This window comes from Mycteria americana, chromosome 5 (assembly GCF_035582795.1).
Source record: "Mycteria americana isolate JAX WOST 10 ecotype Jacksonville Zoo and Gardens chromosome 5, USCA_MyAme_1.0, whole genome shotgun sequence".
NCBI classification, from domain to species: Eukaryota; Metazoa; Chordata; class Aves; order Ciconiiformes; family Ciconiidae; genus Mycteria; species Mycteria americana.
The window spans coordinates 29,527,558-29,547,263 of NC_134369.1; the positions used below are offsets into that span (position 1 = coordinate 29,527,558).

Consider the following 19,706-nt stretch of genomic DNA (forward strand, 5'->3'; position numbering starts at 1 on the left):
GGCAATTTACATGGTCACTTTAAGCCCACTGATAACAGGATTACTTTTTGTTATTGTTCTCAGATCCCTCAGAAATACTCCATGGACTTGCAGAGGCCTGAAAACCATAAGCTGAAAAGTCACTAAATCATGACTGGAAAATATAGGTCTACACATAGTACTTGTACTAGCTAAACTGAATTTAATTTCTGTATTACTGAATTAAATGAAAACAGCAACATTGGTAATAGCATGCTGCAACTGTAAACTATGTTAAATGTAGTCACTGTTTAAAATACACAATCCAGTACTTGAATTAAATTTCAAATAAACAGTTAAGGCTTTGTACGTAGGTGAGGTCTGTGACTGAAGAGACAAAAAACTTGAGTAAGCCCAGGGGCATAGGAGTGGGAATAAGGTGACTGCAGAAGAGTTGAAGCTCCGTTTATCAGCAGAGCGCATTTTATCAGCAGCTTTTCCTATATTTGCCCATGCTGTACATAACTGTAGTATAAATAAATGTAGTATTCCTGACAGAACTGTAACTATCTCAGCCCATTGTGTTATCAGTCACAATGAGTCACAATGGTTACTAACAAGACCCCCATCAATAGACAAAGCCATTGGGAAAGTCTGTCCCCTTCTCATCTGGCAGGAATCCTGCAATCTGGGGACAGACTCAGCTGAGTTATAAATACTCAGCCGTGGCTCTGTTTTGGTGTCTACTCCTCTGTCTCCTACCATCTCCTACTCAGAAAAGAACCATTTCCCTTTTCTTAATGACCACTGAAATCATTTAGGGAATTTCCAGCACACGGTGTACAGATTCTGATTCACTTTAACCCCAGAAAATGTTTAACTCCTTCTGGGAATTATTGTGAATTGATCCAGTCCTACAAACTAAGATACCCAAAGTTCCTCTTTCCCTTTTTCCCTTTCAGCCATATACAAGCACTTAGCATCCAAAGCATTCTGCTCCTCTGCATCCCTTTGTCACTGCAGTGAAATCTTCTTTGTCATGAGACCTTAGGCTCTCCACACTGTTAATTGGGTCAGATTTGTGGAGCTCTCTTCTCCTAAAATGGGAAGATAATTTAATTTTTCTCATTTTCTGAGATACATATATACCTCAGCTTATTCTTCTGTAACATTCTTTAAAATGTTTAGCTGCTACCACTAATATAACATGGTCAAAACAAAACCTCTCTGTTTTCCTTCCCTTCTACCTCATTCTTTTAGCAAAGCTATTCTTCTTACTCTTGCTGTCAGTTGGGTGTTGTCTCTGACACTATGCCCATCTACACAAGCAGGCTTTATCAAAGATGTGCAGCTTCCTCTTGCAGGACACCTGTAAGATCAAATTTTTTCACTTTCCTTTCATTGCCTAAACTCTCACCCACCAATGGCCTGAACTATGGCCATCTCCTTCCCTCTGGCTTTCCTGGCTTCAGACTCTCTTTTCCCTTTCTCTCCTTTCTCCAGTGTAAGGAGGGGGTGCGGTGTGTCAAAATACTGTTCAAATGCCCTCTTTTATATTTCTCCACTATATTCCTCTCAATTACCACATCAAAAACTAATTTTGAAGTCCCTTTAAGACCCTTCACACAACTGGTCCTCCCTAGTCTTTGTTTGTTTAATGTATAATATAACACAATAATGTAATTGTTTAACGTTTGATGTAATACTTCTGGCACAACAAGAAGAAGAGAAAAATACAGTTCAGTACACTCAAATACTGGACTGTAGGTACAGAAAATTGCTTATATTAAAAAAAAGGTTGCAAAATTAGAAGACCAATAACCACAGCCGTGAGAACAACAGGAGGGAGGAAATAAAGTATCAACCCATATATTGTTAGCAGAACAACTTTACAAAAAATGTAGTACCAAAATACAGAGCAAAACAACTGCAACCAAACAAAAAATTACCAACTCCTTCAATGGGCCTGCAGTATTTACATGGCTGATGTAGCATTTATCAAAGCAGTAAGCAAACTGTGCTTCTAAAAAACTGAGCAGCTTAAGACAGAGCTACTTATCTCTAGGCTGTTAATTTTTACTAATCTTTTTAAGGAAGATTAGTAAAAGATGTCAGCTTTTTACCAAACCCTGCAGATTTCAAGGCACCTGAAAAAACCCACAGGCAAGAAAGCAAAAATGAAGACTAAAGAATCTAACTGCATGTGACTTTTATAGTAAAGATGGTCTAAGGTTACAAAAGAATGAAATGTAATTAATTCAAACACAATTTTTCTTCTCAGTAACTACTTCTGTAAGAAAAAGTTTCTATAGATAATATACTACGGAGTGTGTCATATACACCTGTCCTAGTCATACACATAAAGCTGTGACATGAGGCTTGCATGCACGCTTCACCTCTTATACAGCCAAATGTCTACTGCGAGTATGTATAAAGAGCACTAGCTTCTAGTACTTCAGTTCCTCTGTCTATGCAAAATTCCAGACACAAAGTCCTTGTGAAAGTGGTGCCAGAGAACAGGAAGCGCGGTTGTAAACCCACTAGCTACCTAAAGACATGTTTATTTGTGAATAGTGTTTTTTCTCTTTAGAGTTCTGAGAGATTACTAAGAGATATAATCCTAATAAGATACAAGTCTGGAAAGTATTATTTACATTAGGAGAGCAAGACTTCTTCCTAGATGCAGCTGCACTCTCAAGAAGGAACTGCTGCCTAAATATCCAAATCAAACTCCATACAGCAGAGATATTTCTGACACAGCTTGGTGGAGGTCACTACGGACCCAGGGAAAGAATCCTCTCTAACAGTGGGTGTAGATCAGCAATCTAGTTCAGATCATAACTGCACCTCTAAAATTAATCTCCTGATCCCCCCCACTTACTGTACTATAATTTGCACCACATAGCAGTATTAGAGTGCATAAACTGGATTGTTTTCAGATTAAACTGAAGATGTTGCTCAGGACTCCAGCTGCAAATGGGAATTCAGACCATGGCATCAGACTAGAACCAGTCTGAGGTGACACCCCCCAAAGGAAATACAAGGTCGTTGTTAAGCCTTCAGCAACAACAATTTTTTTTCTCTCCAGATATGCTCTTATTGAGCCATATCTCAGATGCCCCTCATACTTATAGTTTAATTATGACTATTAAAGTATCTGATGCCGGGGGGGGAACTTCCTCTGGACTGTAGGTTCAAGGCACAACTCTATGAAGGGACGTTAGACAATACTGCTTGCATCTTACTGGTGCTGCTGACTGTATGTAGTATGTAGACTGGATGTAGACTTCAAGAGCAGATGGTATTAGAGTACTCTTCTATGTTAATTGCTTGAAATGATACAAAAGTTTTGAGAGATTGGATGACTATAAATGAGCAGGAATGTGCAAATTGAAAATGTGTTGCCTGCAGAATGCAGAAGATCATTAAAAACTGACATCAAATCTTACAGCTATTTGAACACACCTTAAAGCCAAAACAAGTTTTTCCAAATACAGTAAATAATAAAATGTAGCTGAGATGTAAACAGATCTTGAAGACATATAAATTGCCAAAGGGATATTTTCTTCTTTGCTGAATTCTGCTTTATGGACAGTTTAAAAGTTAGTAATACAATGAGAAATTAAGTGCTTTTCATTTCTGTAAGTGATTGCATATCATAATGGTTCTTAAAAAATCCATGAGGCTTTCTGGATTAGTATTGACTCAAATTACTCCTCTTCCTCCCAAAGAAAATGGTTATCTTCATTCTGATATGGATTTAGTCTAGTCTATGCTTGAAAATCTTTGCCAATATAGTGAAGTTAGTTAAGACTGTGATATTTTAATGACATTTTAACGACATTTTCCACTGGCAAAAGTCCTTGTACAGATGCCGTTACATAAAACTCAGGAACTCATGAAAGCTGGACTGTCAAAAGCACTTTTCTGCCACTAGGAACTGCATCAAGTCTAGGAGGGGATGCCCACATAGTGAGGAACAGTCTTTGTTCAAATGTAGCCATGGTAATAAACCTGTTGGTATCACAAGGTAACATCGGTGAGTGATAACCTGTCACAGTGGAAAGGGGAACACATACTTCAGTGGAGTCTACATTCAGACTGTTAAGGATCCTAAGGTGAAGCTCCACATGAGAAAAAGTGGTAACAAATTCTTCTCAGCCAGTAACTTGCAGCAGCCATTTTCTGGCTCCTACTTTCTCATTATGGAAAAATGCAACAAAGATATGTCAGCTCATATCTTCAACTCAGTAGTAGTATATGTAATGAAGAGTTAAATGCAGAGAATTGTGCTCTAGAGCTCCAGACCCCACAGGTTCCAGAGTCAGAGAGACCCATAGGCTCTCTTAAGAGAAGAGAGCAGACCTCCCCATGTCGTCTGAATGCATATCCAATGTTAAAGGATGGTATACAAGACCCACAAGCTATATTACCTCTAGCTAAAACAAGTTCAATGGAAAACATAGCTCTGGGAAGAATGTGGAACATGCAAGGGAATCCCTTGCTGAGAGGTCTTGTCTTACTGTTACAAGAAAACTCAGTAGCAAAATCTATGTAAACACCTGTTTCTGATTAAAAGACTTCAGGATGAGTGATATTGTATGTGGTTTTAGTAGGGTGAAAAATTACCTTCCAAGCACCAAACAAGGTTTGAGGTAACGGGACCTCTCTGTGATGTGGCTGCGAGTTGAAACCCTTTCGCTTTGGTAGCTTGTGGTTAGAAATAGTTTGAAGAATAAATGGGTAGAGGTAGGGGAAGAACTGCACACAGTGAGGTGATGCTTAGAGGGAAAATTTCTCAGATTAATATGAATGTTAAATGTTTTCAGAAATAATCTTTCAGAAACTTAATCTTTCAACTCAGCAGGTTTTTCTCTAGTTCTCCAAATTCCCATCATGGAGAAGGATCCCTACCCTACTTCAAAAGCCTTTTTGAAGGTCAGATTACACTCTGTGAGTAGCAGTTCACATCATATGCCTCTGGAAATCGGTTCTCTACTATACAATTGTTTCGTAACTTCATCTGTTTTCTGCATGTAAGTCATCTAATAAGGTACTGCAAGGATCTGGGCCAAAAGTATCATCTCTAGTAGGCCTTCCTTTAGGAGTGAGAAGATTCTGTGATTACAAACATAGGATAAAACACCAGTTATATGCAACAGTGAGAAAGTAATCTCTCCTGCATTTTAGCAAGATTGTTACTAGTGATGTTCCTATACAAACGTGATAGTGTAAACAAGCATTTTATTTCGCTTTTAGCATTTCCATTTATGGAGATACTCTCCTTCCTACGAAGCTTATTCAACTTCTGGACTTTCTGCTGGTCCTCGAGTTTTATAGCATATTATTTGGTTCTAATTCATCACATAGAGAATCAATTTCATTATTTATATTGATAACCTTGGTGTGCTTACTACTTATATGTTAAACATGGTTGATAATGTTGGTAATCTAGCATTCCCTGAGTGCAGTAAGGCTGGTGCAAAATATCTATCCTTATTAAGTAATTCCTGTGCTAAGAGACAGCGCAGAAATATCCTCCAGCGTATGAAATATAATTGCATTCCACTTTAATAGAAGCCTCTCTGTGTAAAACACTACATTTTTAAATCTTCCAGTAGCGGCTTAAGCTATCTTTCAGTGTACAATGAATCAGACAGCATATCTTCTTTGTTCTGAATAGCCTTTTTAGTAGACACACAATTTCCACAATTACTTTTATCACCTATTATATCCTTTTTTATCACCTTTTATCACCTCTTTAAGATTTGTGTATGCTATTGTTCACTCCCTTCTCCTCTGTTTGCACTGAATTTTATCATTGGGACTGTACTTGGCTTCTCTGCTTTTCCCCCAGGTGGTTCTGATCACTTCCAGGCTGGTATCCAAGGGGAAACTTGAGAACCATCTCAGAGACAGAAGTGGACTTTTTAGCAGCTTGCTTATTTCTAGGTTAAAATCAAGATTTCATGGTACAAATAAAATAAGACTGCAAATCTTATGCATCAACTGATGCTAGTGAAATTCACTTTGGGGCCTCAAGAGTTAATCTCCCATCATGTTCTTGATCTTATCCCATTGCTAATATGGTTTGCTTGTTGAGTTCCTTAGGGTGGGGAATGAGAGGAACTTGTGAGTGGCCTCTGGTTTTACCAGTGTACAAGGGAGGAAGTCTGTAGTGGCTGAAATTCCCCCTCACACATAGACCCAGGTGAGTGGTAAACAGGCTACTTTCAAAAGCAGAACCTGTGGCACGTAGGCATAGATTGAAGGGGAACAACCCAGACAAAGAAACTTGACTTTTCCAAGACATTAGCAACTAACTGAAAAGCAAGAAGGCATTTTGCAGAATCTCCCCTTGCAAGTTCTCCCCTTGTAGGAAGGCCCCACCCTCTACATCCTGCCCCGTGGCCCACTCACCCCTGCCCCTGCCAGAACCTCAGTACGAAGGGCATTTGTTCAGTGCAGCCAAATGCAAATAAAACAGTGGGATAAAGAGAGGGGAGAACACCGTGAGAGAAGAGCTAAAGCAAAACCTCTACAAGACATTTCGGCACCTGACTGTTTAGATACAAGTCTACAAATCTTGTTCTCTGCTCGCTGTTAAAGGCACTCAGGGTCTGAGAGAAGTCAAGTCATTGCATGGGACATGTAATACTTTCTCCTTTTCCCCACTCGCTTTCTCCTTGCAGGAGCTAGAAAAGAAAATAAATCGCAAGAAACAAATAAGAGGACTAAGTATCTTTCACTGAATCATTTTGCTCTATTGCAAAGTTTATGAAGAAAGTCTCACGGGCTTAACTTCAGTGTTTTGTAGAAACCTAAGACTGTACATTTGAAAGCGTACTCTTTTTTTCCTTTCTGCTCAGTATTGCCACCTAATTCCAACTCAGGATTATTATTAAAGCAAGTCTGTGCCACTGCACTGTCCTCACAGAAGTTGTCAGGACTGTGCCTCTAGATACATCATTAAACCAGAGAGCAGCACCATCCTTATGGTTCATCTACACTGGGAAGCACATCGTCTTCCACAGAGCACTGCACCCGTATGCTTGTTTATTGGTAGCAGGCCCAGGCTCTGGGCTGCTGATTATACAGTAAGCACCTGCCCATGGCAGGTCTGGCTCAGGGCAGACTTCCTGTTACAGCGCTGCAGCTCCCTGAAATGAGATTTATGCAAACTGGCTAAAAGCTGTGATGTCACAGCGCCCTGATAGACCCAAGGGCTATCTCCCTTCTGCAGACATTTGATAAAATCAGGAACTTCACATACAACTCGGGAAGAAGTTCACCTCAGAACCTATTAGGGCAAACTATGAAAACTTGTTAGGGTCCTTTTCCTATCCTGAGATCCATCACTGCAAAGGGACTTCACGGAGTCCGAGGATCTCACTTTTTAAATTTTTTTCTTTTTTTCTTTTTTTTTTTTTTTTTGTTTCATGTGATTTTTTCAAGACAGTTGTTCTGGATGTTTGAAAACTGAATTAAGAAAAATTCACTCAGAAGTTGGCTGAATGTTGCAAGCTTGCAAAATGGAAGGATTTCCCCTCATTCCCCCTGTGAGTATATGGGGTTTATTCCTAATATGGATCATTGGGCTCTGTAGCAAAAGGCAAAGTAAAGCAGGTTTTATTATTTGAGAATATCTCTGTTCTGGTCTGTATTTGTAATGCCAGGAAGTTGGGCTTAGATCAATATATAAAGCTAGTGACAACATTGCAATGAATGGGAAATTAACATTTCCTCCCTAAACTTGTATCTGATTTTGATCTCCATTTGTTTTCACAGATTAAACGTATGGTATTTTTGTACAGTATGCATATAGCAAGTCAGTAAATTTTTTTCTTCAGTGCCGGCTTTGTGATATAAGGCCAAGTCTTCCTTCAGGTTGTAATTCTTAATAATCTGGAGTATCTGACATAGTTTATTTACTTAACTATCTACCAATCTGTGAGAGAAGAGTTGCTGAATGCTGATTTTACGTATTGCAGATTTTAGGACTCTGTGCTCTTTGCAATGATAGCATTTTAGTTTCTAACTTCAGCTTCTCTTGAACTGAATTCTCTTGAATTCACTTGCTATGAAAAAGCAATTGGTGAATGAGGGGAAAAAACCCACAGCCCTTAATGGGCCTTTCAATGTTTTCTCTAAGATACAAATTTTTCTGTATGCTTATGAGGCTGTATCTATCCTTTCTTTAACTCTGAAGCAGTTACACTGCTGTAATTTATCGTATGGTGAGTTCGGAAATTATTATTTATGAAGAACGTAATGTCACTAACCTGTTGTTCAGAAACAAACCTTAATGAGAAATCTCTAAGCAGAATGGGTAAAAGAGGCCCTAACTACATTTTATTAAGTTTGTAGAAGCTGAAGATATGTCAGATAAAGTGTTTTACTTGACTTTTTATGTGGTAGATGACTTACAGTAATTGCTATATGTGTTCAGAAAAACAGAAAGAGACAATACAGATCCAAGAGTCCTTTTAACAAATCTTGTATCAAGTTTTCTTTATGTCTTGTCCCAGCTAATGAAGGCTAAAGACATGTTTCCTTATCTTTCACCCAGAAAGATGGGCCTTTGAATTCCTTTCATGTTTGGTATCCATATTGACTGAAAAAATATGTCTTCTTTTCCGGAGACGCTTTATTCTAGCAGTTCATCATCAGTGTCCCTGAAATCCCCTATTTACCCAAAGGGTGAGAAGACCCTAAAAATATTTTTTCTTTTTCTTAAATACAGTGAGTTGCCCAGTGGATCTACTGTAAATGCGTCAGGATAGAATCTGAAAAGAAACTGAGAAAATGAAAAAAGTACACAGAGATTTCTCAATATGTTACTTGTTGGGCTTTAAAAAAAGCTAGAAAGAAACCCCAACTTTGTCCTCACCTACCGCAAAAACCAGCATCTCCATTTTAAAAAATATATAATTGTTAATTTTCTGTCCACACATTCCCTCATAGCCAAGTTTTCTGGACTCTTTTTTTCAGTGTTGAATTCCAGTGCATCCATGGAATAAATGGAGTGAAAATCTGACACAGTGTGGCCCATATTCTAATTTGTGTTGCAGTTAATATTTTGGCTGAACTCTGTTCAGATGAACGATACAACAGGCAGTGAAAATACAATTACGTCTTACAGGAGCACTTGACAGGGCAATTTAGTTTTTATTTTTGTGATTAAAATGTCCAAAATTTAATAGTTTTGTGTTTTGTACTTCCAAAATTGTTTTAAGTGCACTTTGAGCACTGCCAGTTAGAGCCCAACATGGCAGCGTTATAAATGTCGGTGCCTCCTGGGACTTTTTCAGAGGGGAGACATAAGCCTGTTTCTAGACAGGGGTTTCTGTGAAGCAATACTTCCCTCCTCTGCCCCTCCCCTTTCAGTTGAGGGTGGGCCAGTAACTGCCTTCCTCTTGACTATGCTAGGAAACTCTTACCCGTCATTTGGAAAACGCTGCTCAAATGGTTTAGGAGTACTGCATCTTTCTCGGAAGATTCGGAATTTTGTATGGAAAAGTTCTGCAAACTGGGCCCATGTCTTCCAGTGCATGACAGAACCTACTTGTGCTACGGGGCGAAAAATTATTGTCAAACGCCTTTGCCTAAAGAGGGCCGCAGTTATATGTGAATCCCTATGTAGAAATCACAGCTTTGAATGGAAGTATATTTGTATGAGAGCAAAAATGTCCCACAGAAGCGTTCTGTTCCACATAACTGTGTTGCCAGGATGGTCCAGTGAGGCTGGCCCAATGGGTGATCATGCTAATATTTTTACTCATCTTTTCTAAAATAGTTATACTGTAATTTTTTTCCAAGGAAAAACAGTTAATCTTGGCCTTAAACTTGCCTCAGCAGCACATCATTGGAAACTGTGTGGAGTATTTCTGAATCACATGCCAGCGAATAGTTATGTCAGGATAACGAAAAAAGATCAGCATTTAGTGAATTTACAATCACCTGGAATAATCTGACAAAGTCTTGGTGAATAACAAGAATTTTCAGATTGCTATTCAGTTGAGTCCCCTGTATCTCTCTTAACCGATGCCAACTAAGCTTTCTCCAAGTAGTTTTGTGGCTTTTCCTTTGATTTTCAGGGCAAAGAAGGAAGATGGAGGAAACTCTCCATTTATCAAACTCTGTGACAGATAAAGTATTGTTTGTTGACCTCTTGCTTGAGGTTGGAATATGGTTTTAGATAGCGTACTGTACCTCATGGCATGTAGGAAAGGAGATATCAACTTCAGACCACAGCTATGAGTTGCTAACAAAGCTTTCTGTCACTCTTCTACATGAAAACAATTGATAGAACAAATGGCCATTGACATCAGTTAAACATTAAATTGTAACATAAGCCATTCTTTGCTTTTTGTCAGGAGAAACAAAACAGTTCAATGTCATGGAAGTGCTATTAGTAAGAAAGATGAAATGGGTGTGTGGGTGGGGAGGTTCCAGAGAAGGACGGGGCAAGTGGGTAAAGACTGGTACAAGAGGCAACAGCAAAATATGGTGAAACCTATTCTCTCTAACTAGGGAAAAAGCTTTTCATAAAACTTTTTTTTAAAAGTAGATATTAAAAACAGGTTCTTGGAAATAGTTTCTCTAATGAATAGAGGAAAATATCCCACCTTCCCATAGGATAATCAGAGAGAATCCATGCTGTACTGTCTCCTTTGACCATCATCTGATTAAGTTTATGATACATAAACTTTGAAATATTTAATATACGTCTTCCCATAGTAGTTACTGTACCCTTGAAGATCAGACACCAAGATGGAAAGTGGTGCCAATTCAAGTCCTTTGTGGGGATGGATTGGTCCAGGTTGCATGAGTTAACAAGGATATACACATACATATTTTATCAAATGGATCACTGAGAAGAAAACAAATTCAAGGAAGAAAATTCCCACAATCCATAATAAAGAGATTTTAAGTCCCAGACTTTCAAAACAGAGTATGCAGAAAAACAATGATCTATGTAAAAGCAGACTGGTTTTTAGATGTTGAATATCTGCAACTTGCTCTGCAGTCAGACAGATCTGTAAATATTAAGGGAATCACTTTTTTAAGAATCTATTTAACACACCTTCCTTTAGCTCTGGTCATTGAATACACATCTGAACTTGTAAAACTAGCTTTTGAACGGTAGAAATACTTCATTCTCAGCTCTCGGACTGTGAGACACTATTGCTTGTTACAGTATATTGGACTGAAATGGGGGAGTTTGGCAAATCTTTAGGAAGAAGAGACAACAAAGGAACTAGAACTAGAAAAAGTCAAACATTCTTTCCCATGCCTAACATATGTATTGTTTATCTACTTTTGGACTGATGCTTGGCCTTCCTGCCAAGCTATACTTCTGTAAAGATATGAGTGATAGAGCTTTTGTTGTAGCAGTGGAAATTTTATACATAGCAAATTAAGCCTAGATTGACAGAACACTGATTTTGTTTGAAATTTGTTTACTTTTGGCTAAACATTTATCAGAGCTACAAACTTTCCTTCATTTAGATATGGAAAATTTTTATAATTTCAGTCACTTTCTAGTATTTTAGTTAAAAGGAAACAAAGATTTTTATTTCCAACTACATACATTTATATCACTTTTTTAACCTCCATTTCTCCCAACTAGTATGATGTGCATTTTCCATTTGGATGTTGATGTCTCTCCTTTCACAGAATATGAATGCTTTCATTTGAGTTATGACATTAACAATTCTGAATATGAAGGATAAAACTTCATATATTCTTCAGGTTGACATGATTTAACAGGAGGCATATATTTATGGAAAGAAAATGGGGGACTGGAGTGAATTAATCTGCAAAGGAAATAAGAAGTAGAAATTCCATTCAGAACTTTATCCTGAAGAAAGCAAAACAGTCTCATTACTTTTTCTTGTCAGAGATCAGAGTACACCACAGGTCTAAGCAATGGGGGCAAGTGAATGTATATAACTAGTCATGGTCAGAGAGAACACAGAGCAAATATGTAGAGGAAAACCAGAAGCATCAGAGAGAATCCATGCTGTATTGTCTCCTTTGGCCACCCCTCTGAAATCTGGAAAATAGGTTATACTTTCCATTAAATCTCTGTGTAGATGAAGGGCAATTCTATTGGAATCATATTGATTTGGAAAGGGAGACTGCATCTATGTCCTCTGGAGACCAGAAATAAGAGGAGTCCCTTCACTGGTATCCCTGCTGTGGATACAATTAAACGATGATTTGCTCCTTTTACTTAGTCTTTCCCTTAGATTGTCTATATTGTGGGTTATCATCTTCTCAAGATTTCCCCAAAACAATTATCCACCACCACAGGTTATATTGGGAGCTGACAGCCAGGCAATGGATTTGCTGCTGAGGCTTTGAATATTCTATGGATCTGGTGCTCAGTTGTGTATTCTGGAAGTCATGACGTTTTAGGCAATCTTAACCAGTGCATTTTAATATGATAAGCTAATACAGTACACAGCTGCTACTAAGGATCTACCAAGGTCCAACGTAATTTCTAAAAGTATTTTCTAATTTTTTTGTGTTCTAACATCTTAATCCTCTGGGAATAAGTCTCTCTTTTTCTTGATCTAATTTATTCAATGTCATCATAGAAATCACATCCTTAGAAAAGGACAATCTTTAAATCCCCAAATTCTAACAGAATGAACTGAAGGAGTTAACTAGAAGAATTAAAGAGTAGAGTTAATGAGCAATGGTAATTCTGATGTAGTTTTCACCAGAAAAAAAATATTTTCCTTTTGCCAGCTGCTTATCTACCCCCTCCATCTGGATTGTAATGGCAGCTGCTGCCTTAGGTTTCATGTTCTCAAGTAGTCTAGACGAGAAAGAAAAAGAGAAGCTCGCCTGCATTTCTGGCATGCTGTCACCATAGCCTAAGCTTACAAAATGCTGGTGTTCCAAAAATGAGACAGATTTATAGAGGGAGATGAGGATTTGGGACATACAGATAAGCATATGAACATATAAACATATGAACATAAAAAGTATGGCCATCATATAAGTTATCATTTGTTTTAAATATTTGCTCTAAATTTCTTTAAAGTTAGTTATGCTGAAGTCATTAACAGAAGAAAAGTGTTTCTATTAGCACCTACTAGAAATAATTTCCTTTCAGAACAAAAAGCAAGAAGGTGTTTGAGTTCTACATTGCTGTTGACACCATAAGAATTTGTTCAGATCGGAAGAAAATATTGTAACGAACTTAATTGGACAAAAGTTTAGCAAAGCCCTGGAAAGGACTTTGCCCCGCTCTAACTCTTCATTCTGGAAAAAGACAAAACCAAACGTTAAATGAAGCAACAGAATTGGGCACAACTAATAATAAACAGACCACCTTTACTGAAGCAATGTAAGACATTAAACAGTATCAACATTGGAGTACGAGGCGTGGGGAGGAAGGCAAGTGGGAAAGTTACCCTATGTCACCTGTTTTAATAAGATAGAGAGGACTTTAATTCTACAGCTAAGTATCCAATAGGTCACGACTCAATATCTGCCCCACATTTGGGCTTCTTAAGTCTCCTCTGTGCATACCTAACAGCCCTGTGCAGCTGATTTAAACCAGCAAACATTTACAGTTCATCTTGGACAAAAACTGAGAAAGAAAATGTTTTAATACCCTCTGTCAATGTCATTACCCTCCTACAAACTGCCACCATTTAGTGAGACCTCCTAGAAACACTCAGAATAACATGCTTATGCAAGACGAGTTTCTGCTTTCTCTTTTGTGTACAGGAGGAATAATAATAATAATAATAATAATAACAACAATAATAATAACAACAACAACAACAATAATAATAATAAATGTCCATCACTACCAAAGAAAAGGTTTCTCTGCTGTGCTGGTGTGATGGTGTCTTGGCTTGGGCCTGATGTTCAAGACAGCTCTCACAGAAGGTTGGAGGGTGGGATATCAAGAACTTGTGTAATACCACAGGACAAGTTCTGCTACGCAGACTAGGTCTAAAGAGATGGGTAACTTTTTTGTTTGCAAACCAGTGTTTGGTGTCACGCATTTTATTCCTGCTGATTCAATAAGAACTTGAAGCCTCCCCCTTCTTTCCCTAGGCAATATAAAACGTGTTGGCATCTCCCCTTCACTAACTATATGAGTAATTTTGAAGGGATTTGTGTAAGCTTACAGTTCTAAAAATTCCTCTTCTCTTTACAGCCCTCTGAAGATATGGTACCCTATGAGTCAGACCTCTACCGACAGCCCCATGACTATTACCAGTATCTCAACAGTGATGGAGACAGTCATGGTGGTAAGTTAAAAAATATCTCCTTGGCGCATAAAGTCTCATGGGATACCACAGGAAAGAGACTTAGGACATTCAGGAAAAGAACAAACATGTTGCTGTGATCTATAATGTATAGGCACATACTTTCAAATCAGAAACCAACAATATTTTATTCTGCTTAATGGCACTGTTCCCACCCAGTAACTGCAACATGGTTTCTCTGAAAGAGAATTTCAGAAAGCACTGAATGATGCAAGGAGCTTCCAGGACATTCAGTGTATTGCCAGGAAGGTGGGTTCTTATGATCTCTATCCTTCATTACCTTCACTGTGTTTTTACTTTCCTCTGCAGATCAAAAGCACTCTGTTTGTTTCAGAGTTCTTTGAGGACATGCATTTGCAATACTGTATTTCTCTTCTTGTGTTCCCATCTGCAATTCCTGTTTGACTTAGGTCCTAGACACTCTATTTTTGCCTTCATTTTAATTATGTTTCTTTGGTATTTGGCCTTTTTCAATTCCATATATTTCTCTCTTTCTTTTGATCTCTTTTGCATGCTGCCACACCTAGCTTTAACTTTCACTCTTCCTCCAGTACACCCAAGTACTTCCTCTCTCTAAATCTATGTAAAACTTCCTTGTAGCTGTTTGTACGTAAACCTAGCTCAAAGTAAAAATACTGTATGATTATTTATTCTTTCAATTTATGTATGTAATTTCAAAGTTTTGGTGTCTTTATATTTTCATGTCATCTGGGCACTGGACTCTAAATCAATGCAGAGGGGAGGGTCTTGCTTTGTGAATTTTGTATCCCGTGCAATACAATGGTCCAGCAACACCACCCTGGAAATATCAGAGTCAATATTGACTCAGGAAGGAAAAGCACCGTTCTACTGTATCACTCGTGGCAGTCCCTTCAGATCCTGGAGTTTCCCTAAAAGACTCCCACTGATATAGCAACTAGACCCATCACTGCTTAATTTAAGACATCTAACAACTTCACAGCATAGCACTGTTTTATCTGTGGCAACAGAGGCTACCTTAAGGGACAGCAAGTTACAGAATAGGATTGTTCTGAGCATCTAACTGAAAAAGATTCCTACCTAAATCTGTTCTCTACATTGCATTCAAGAAACACCTATGATATTCTTAACGCCTGGAGACAAAGAATTAATTCAGTTTTTATGAGTTATCTCATGGCATCTGTCAAGTCACATTAATCAAACCCAGCAAATTCCACATGGAAATTCAGGGTTTTTACATTATAACCTCCTGTTTACACACCCATAAAATGAGGATAACATTTATTATCTCAAAAGGCAATTGTGACAATTAAACAATAAATATTAAAGATGCCATGTAGGAAAAAGCACTGGGAAATAACTTTTCTGTCATTAAATCTAGGCTACCTCAAGCAACAACATCCCTTTATGTTTCATAATCTTATCATCCCATCTGGTTTACTGCCCATTTTTCTGTTGGAAGGCTGTTCCTAAGCTACACTGCTCAGACATTAACATGTTTTTACTCATCATAATGAACACAACAAAAACTCGAAAGTCACCTATGCAGGTCATGGCCTAAGTAGTACGTAAACACCCACTTTGAACAGAAATTTGTCTCTTCCTAAACTTGTGTTGCATTTGTCCTAAAGACCCAAAAAGACATTGTTTAATGTTTTAACTCCTACAGTAAGTGGTTATGGAAGAGGCAGCTTAATCCTAGCCTGCATATTTCAATCAAATGTTTATTTATGAAAGCACCTGTAATGTAGTTGGTTGTGTCTAAATACCTAACATGCCCAATGCATTCCTGAATTGCTCACAGTCCAAAAGAGCAATGAACAACCAAAGAATACAAAGGGGAGTGAAAAACACAAATTAACAGATTTTGCTTCTTTCCTATAAATATTGACAAACCCAATTTTGGCTTTGATTTTGTTAACATGACAGAAGTAGTGGGTCCTGAGAAGAGCCGTGCAGAAGACCAGGAAAGGGATGTCACAAACTACTTTTAGAAATATGTACTAAGTGTTCAGAACAATGTGGATGAAAGCACAATGATTGAAAAATGGCAGGGAAAAAGAATAAGTAAGGTGCTGCAGTGACAGCAGTGAAGTGAGAGAGGTGAGAACATGATTAGATAGGAAAAAAGAAGAAATAAGTAGGACAGAATTGTGAGAGAGGAGTTCAGCTTGGGGTACAGTGAGATCACTGGCAATACATAAAAAATAATTTTGCAGGTCTTCTCAATACCACTATGGACCTCAAAGAAAAGCTACTAGATAAAGTAAACAGATACTACAAGACAGAGGAGTACTTCTGAGTTTGCTGATAAGGGACTGCTAAAGAAGTAGAAGGTCTTGCTCAAGTGTCAGACTACCTCTCTCTCACTTCTAGCAAATTAATTTTGTGAAAGAGAGATGGCAATATCTTAATCTGTAGATCTATGCTACATGTATTACTGTCACTTTTCTAGAACATAATGCTGAAGGCAACCTTACTCCATGTTTATGTGAGTAGGCAGTAAAGTACACACGATAGTGTGTCACTAACTTAATACGTAGGAGGTCATTGCCAATAAGTGAACGCTAAATTTAACAAGCAAAAACACACCATAAAAAAATCCATACGTTCATCACAACATGTATTGTTTGCATTTATTTTGTATACTGTAGTTTAACTATTTTGTAAACACTGTAATAAACACAGAGACACAGTCATGCAGGACAGAAGCTACTTCAAGTGATCGTGTATTAGTCCATCACTGTACCCTGAGCTTGTATGCTAGTAAGTCTGTAAATGTAATACAGCATATTTTGTAACACTAGTGCAATCTTAGTAATTACAAAATTCCACTGCAGCTTTGTCTCTAAGTTATTACTAAACATTATTGGTTTAGTAAAAATAACTTTTTGTATGAAGCTGAATGCTGACCCTTGTTCGCTTTGTTGCTAGCCTCATGGAACTTACTAGATTTCATGATTTGGATTTTATTTTCATCCCACCTCCTGGAGTAATATGATCATTTAAGAATCTCAGCTTTGATTTTGTTAGGATTTTAGCCCACACAGAAGTGGAGGAAAGTCCAAACATGTGAACCTTAGTCTTAAATGCTATATGGAAAATAGAAAGAACTCCAAACTTCATTAAAAAATCCCCTCTCTTCAAAGCCATTCTCATGATTTGCTGAGGCCTGACTCATAGATTTTCTAACATTTGGCATTATTAAAATCATGAAGTTTGTAAAGTGAGAGCTAATGAGATCCTACTGTCGTTATAGATAAGACTGCTGCACTGCCTAGGAGCATGACATTTGACTCAACAGAGAGCGATTCTGTAGGGAATCAAGACATTCATTTTCCAGTGTCTTTCAATATTTTTCTCATTTCCTCTATGGGTTTTTTCTTGGCTTGTTTTTTCAGATGAGCGAAACACAGTGGGAACATCTAAGCTGTGCAATGTGGCACTGTGTAAGAAACCCTCTCCTAGTTCAAAATGAGTTGGAAAATTTGTACAGCACAGAGCAGAACCACTCAGCGACACTAGCTCAGACCTCAAAAGTACAGCCATGTCAACACAGTCATCGCCTTAGACCGGGCAGTGTGCTGTGCTGACAGAGCTGTCACGTTTCCGGTTCAAGAGCTGGCTCATGAGTTTCTGCATGGTTTTGCACTGCGTGATGCAGATTTAGCCTGTTACTCCACTTTGTAATAAACACCTTCCTTAAGCCTATTTCATATTCTAACTGCTGGTTCTGACATTATTCATCTATTAAAACAGGAGCAAAGCAATTTCCATGCGTCAGAAGATGACTGAGAAAGTTCAGTTATGTTTTCTCACTTGTAGAATGAGAATCTACCTCCATGGTGAATATTAACACAATGCCTTTAGGTCCGCTATTGCTTCCCAACAGGCTAACATCCTTTCTGTCATGGCAGGGAGTTCAGAATTCATGATTGTCCTTCCTCTAACCTTTCACTACATACAAGACCAAAACAAACACGATCTCCATGTCTCTATAAGAGAATTTTTTTCACATCCTCTTTCACTTCACATGAAATTTCTCATAATGACTCCATTATGTAGCTATAGCTTGGCTTTTAATGACATTTTCCTTTACCCAAAGAATAGACACTTTCCATTTTTCTCCCCTTTCTTTTTTCTTCCTTCCACCTTTACGTTTTTGAGAAAAGAACAGAATTGCTATGCGCTATTGACATAACACTAACAAAGAACATAGAATTAAATAGCTGTTGATAACTCTAATAACTGCAGACACAGATATTTAGATTTTTTTAATATATTTTCATGTGCAATAACTTAGCCAGGATGGTGAACTGCAGAGGGGCCTGTGGAGACAAAACTCAAAATTTCTCTTTTAGTATAACTAAAACAATATTGTCTTTCCTAAGCATCACTGTGAAATTATAGATGATTTTGAAAGAAATAAGGACTTTTCCTCCTGACACAACTTTAATATTTGGACATAAGTTTGTGTTGAAGTAATTTCTGACATAGATTTATTTTGTAATGTATTAGTATTATGTGGTCACCATGAGTCCCTAAATGCTGTGCTATTAGTACTATTCTATTATAGTATTTTTACAGCAAGACCTAATTCCATAAAAAAGGAATTCAGTAATGACTAGGCTAAATATTAGATAGTGATTAACATGAATATGCATAAATAGTGTTCCACAGGTTAATTTATTTGCCAAGAAAGAGTTTAAAAGAACAGTTCTGGAGGCAGCAGGAACCTTGTCATAGGCTCCTAAAAACTACGAGGTATCTTAAAGTATAAAAACATGACTGCTGATAAAAAACTATTTAAGAAGAATCAAAAGTAGACCACTTGGAGCATGCACAAATACTCATGGTTATGCATGTTGGAAATGTACTGTGTTCTCTCTTGACCACCATAGTTACTACTAGGAAGACATTCCACAGCTGAAGACCTGTCATTGACAGCCTCAGAGACTTTTGCCTGGGCTTTGTCATCCTCACAATTATGCATTGATCTCATTTGCTGTAGTAGATTATCAAAGACAAGAGGTCTTTGAGAGTATACATTGCCATCTGACAGAGGACTTTCTGCACAAGGAGCAGAGCCAGATCATTCTAAGGAACAAGAGTATAGATGCCTGCAATGTCTTCTCAACAATTTATTATACAGGGCTGCCCATGGTATACAGGGCCTCAATGGTTGGCTCTACTTAAAGAAATCTGCAGCAATTTAACCCAGAAAAAGCATGAGTTAGTGGGGCTCAGTCTTCCAGCTAAACAAAAAAGTTTCAGATTGAAAGTGCCCAAAGCCTCCTACCAGGACACAGCCTTAGATGACCTGTGGATTCAAACTCACACATGCTCTGCCATTTCCTGGGTTGGAGCAGGTGTGAATGTAAAAGTACCTGGGTACTTTGCACCCATAGAACCCACTTTTTAACCAGAGAAAACAAAATTTTTCTCTAGCATTACAACATGAAGAAGTGC

The 19,706-nt window shown here is 38.0% G+C and overlaps 1 protein-coding gene across 2 annotated transcripts in view; it reads left to right on the forward strand.

The window, feature by feature from the left end:
- The window catches only part of SPI1 (Spi-1 proto-oncogene), a 55,604-nt gene that overhangs the window by 28,196 nt on the left and 7,702 nt on the right, over nt 1–19,706 (forward strand). Inside the window, exons 3-4 of one of the 2 annotated variants that reach the window (XM_075502611.1) lie at nt 7,418–7,517; nt 14,147–14,240. In XM_075502611.1, coding sequence (XP_075358726.1) covers nt 7,473–7,517; nt 14,147–14,240 — 139 coding nt within the window. In that variant the 5' untranslated portion in view covers nt 7,418–7,472. Of the gene's footprint in view, nt 1–7,221; nt 7,518–14,146; nt 14,241–19,706 lie in introns of those variants that run through there. The other variant, XM_075502610.1, reaches the window with a different exon arrangement.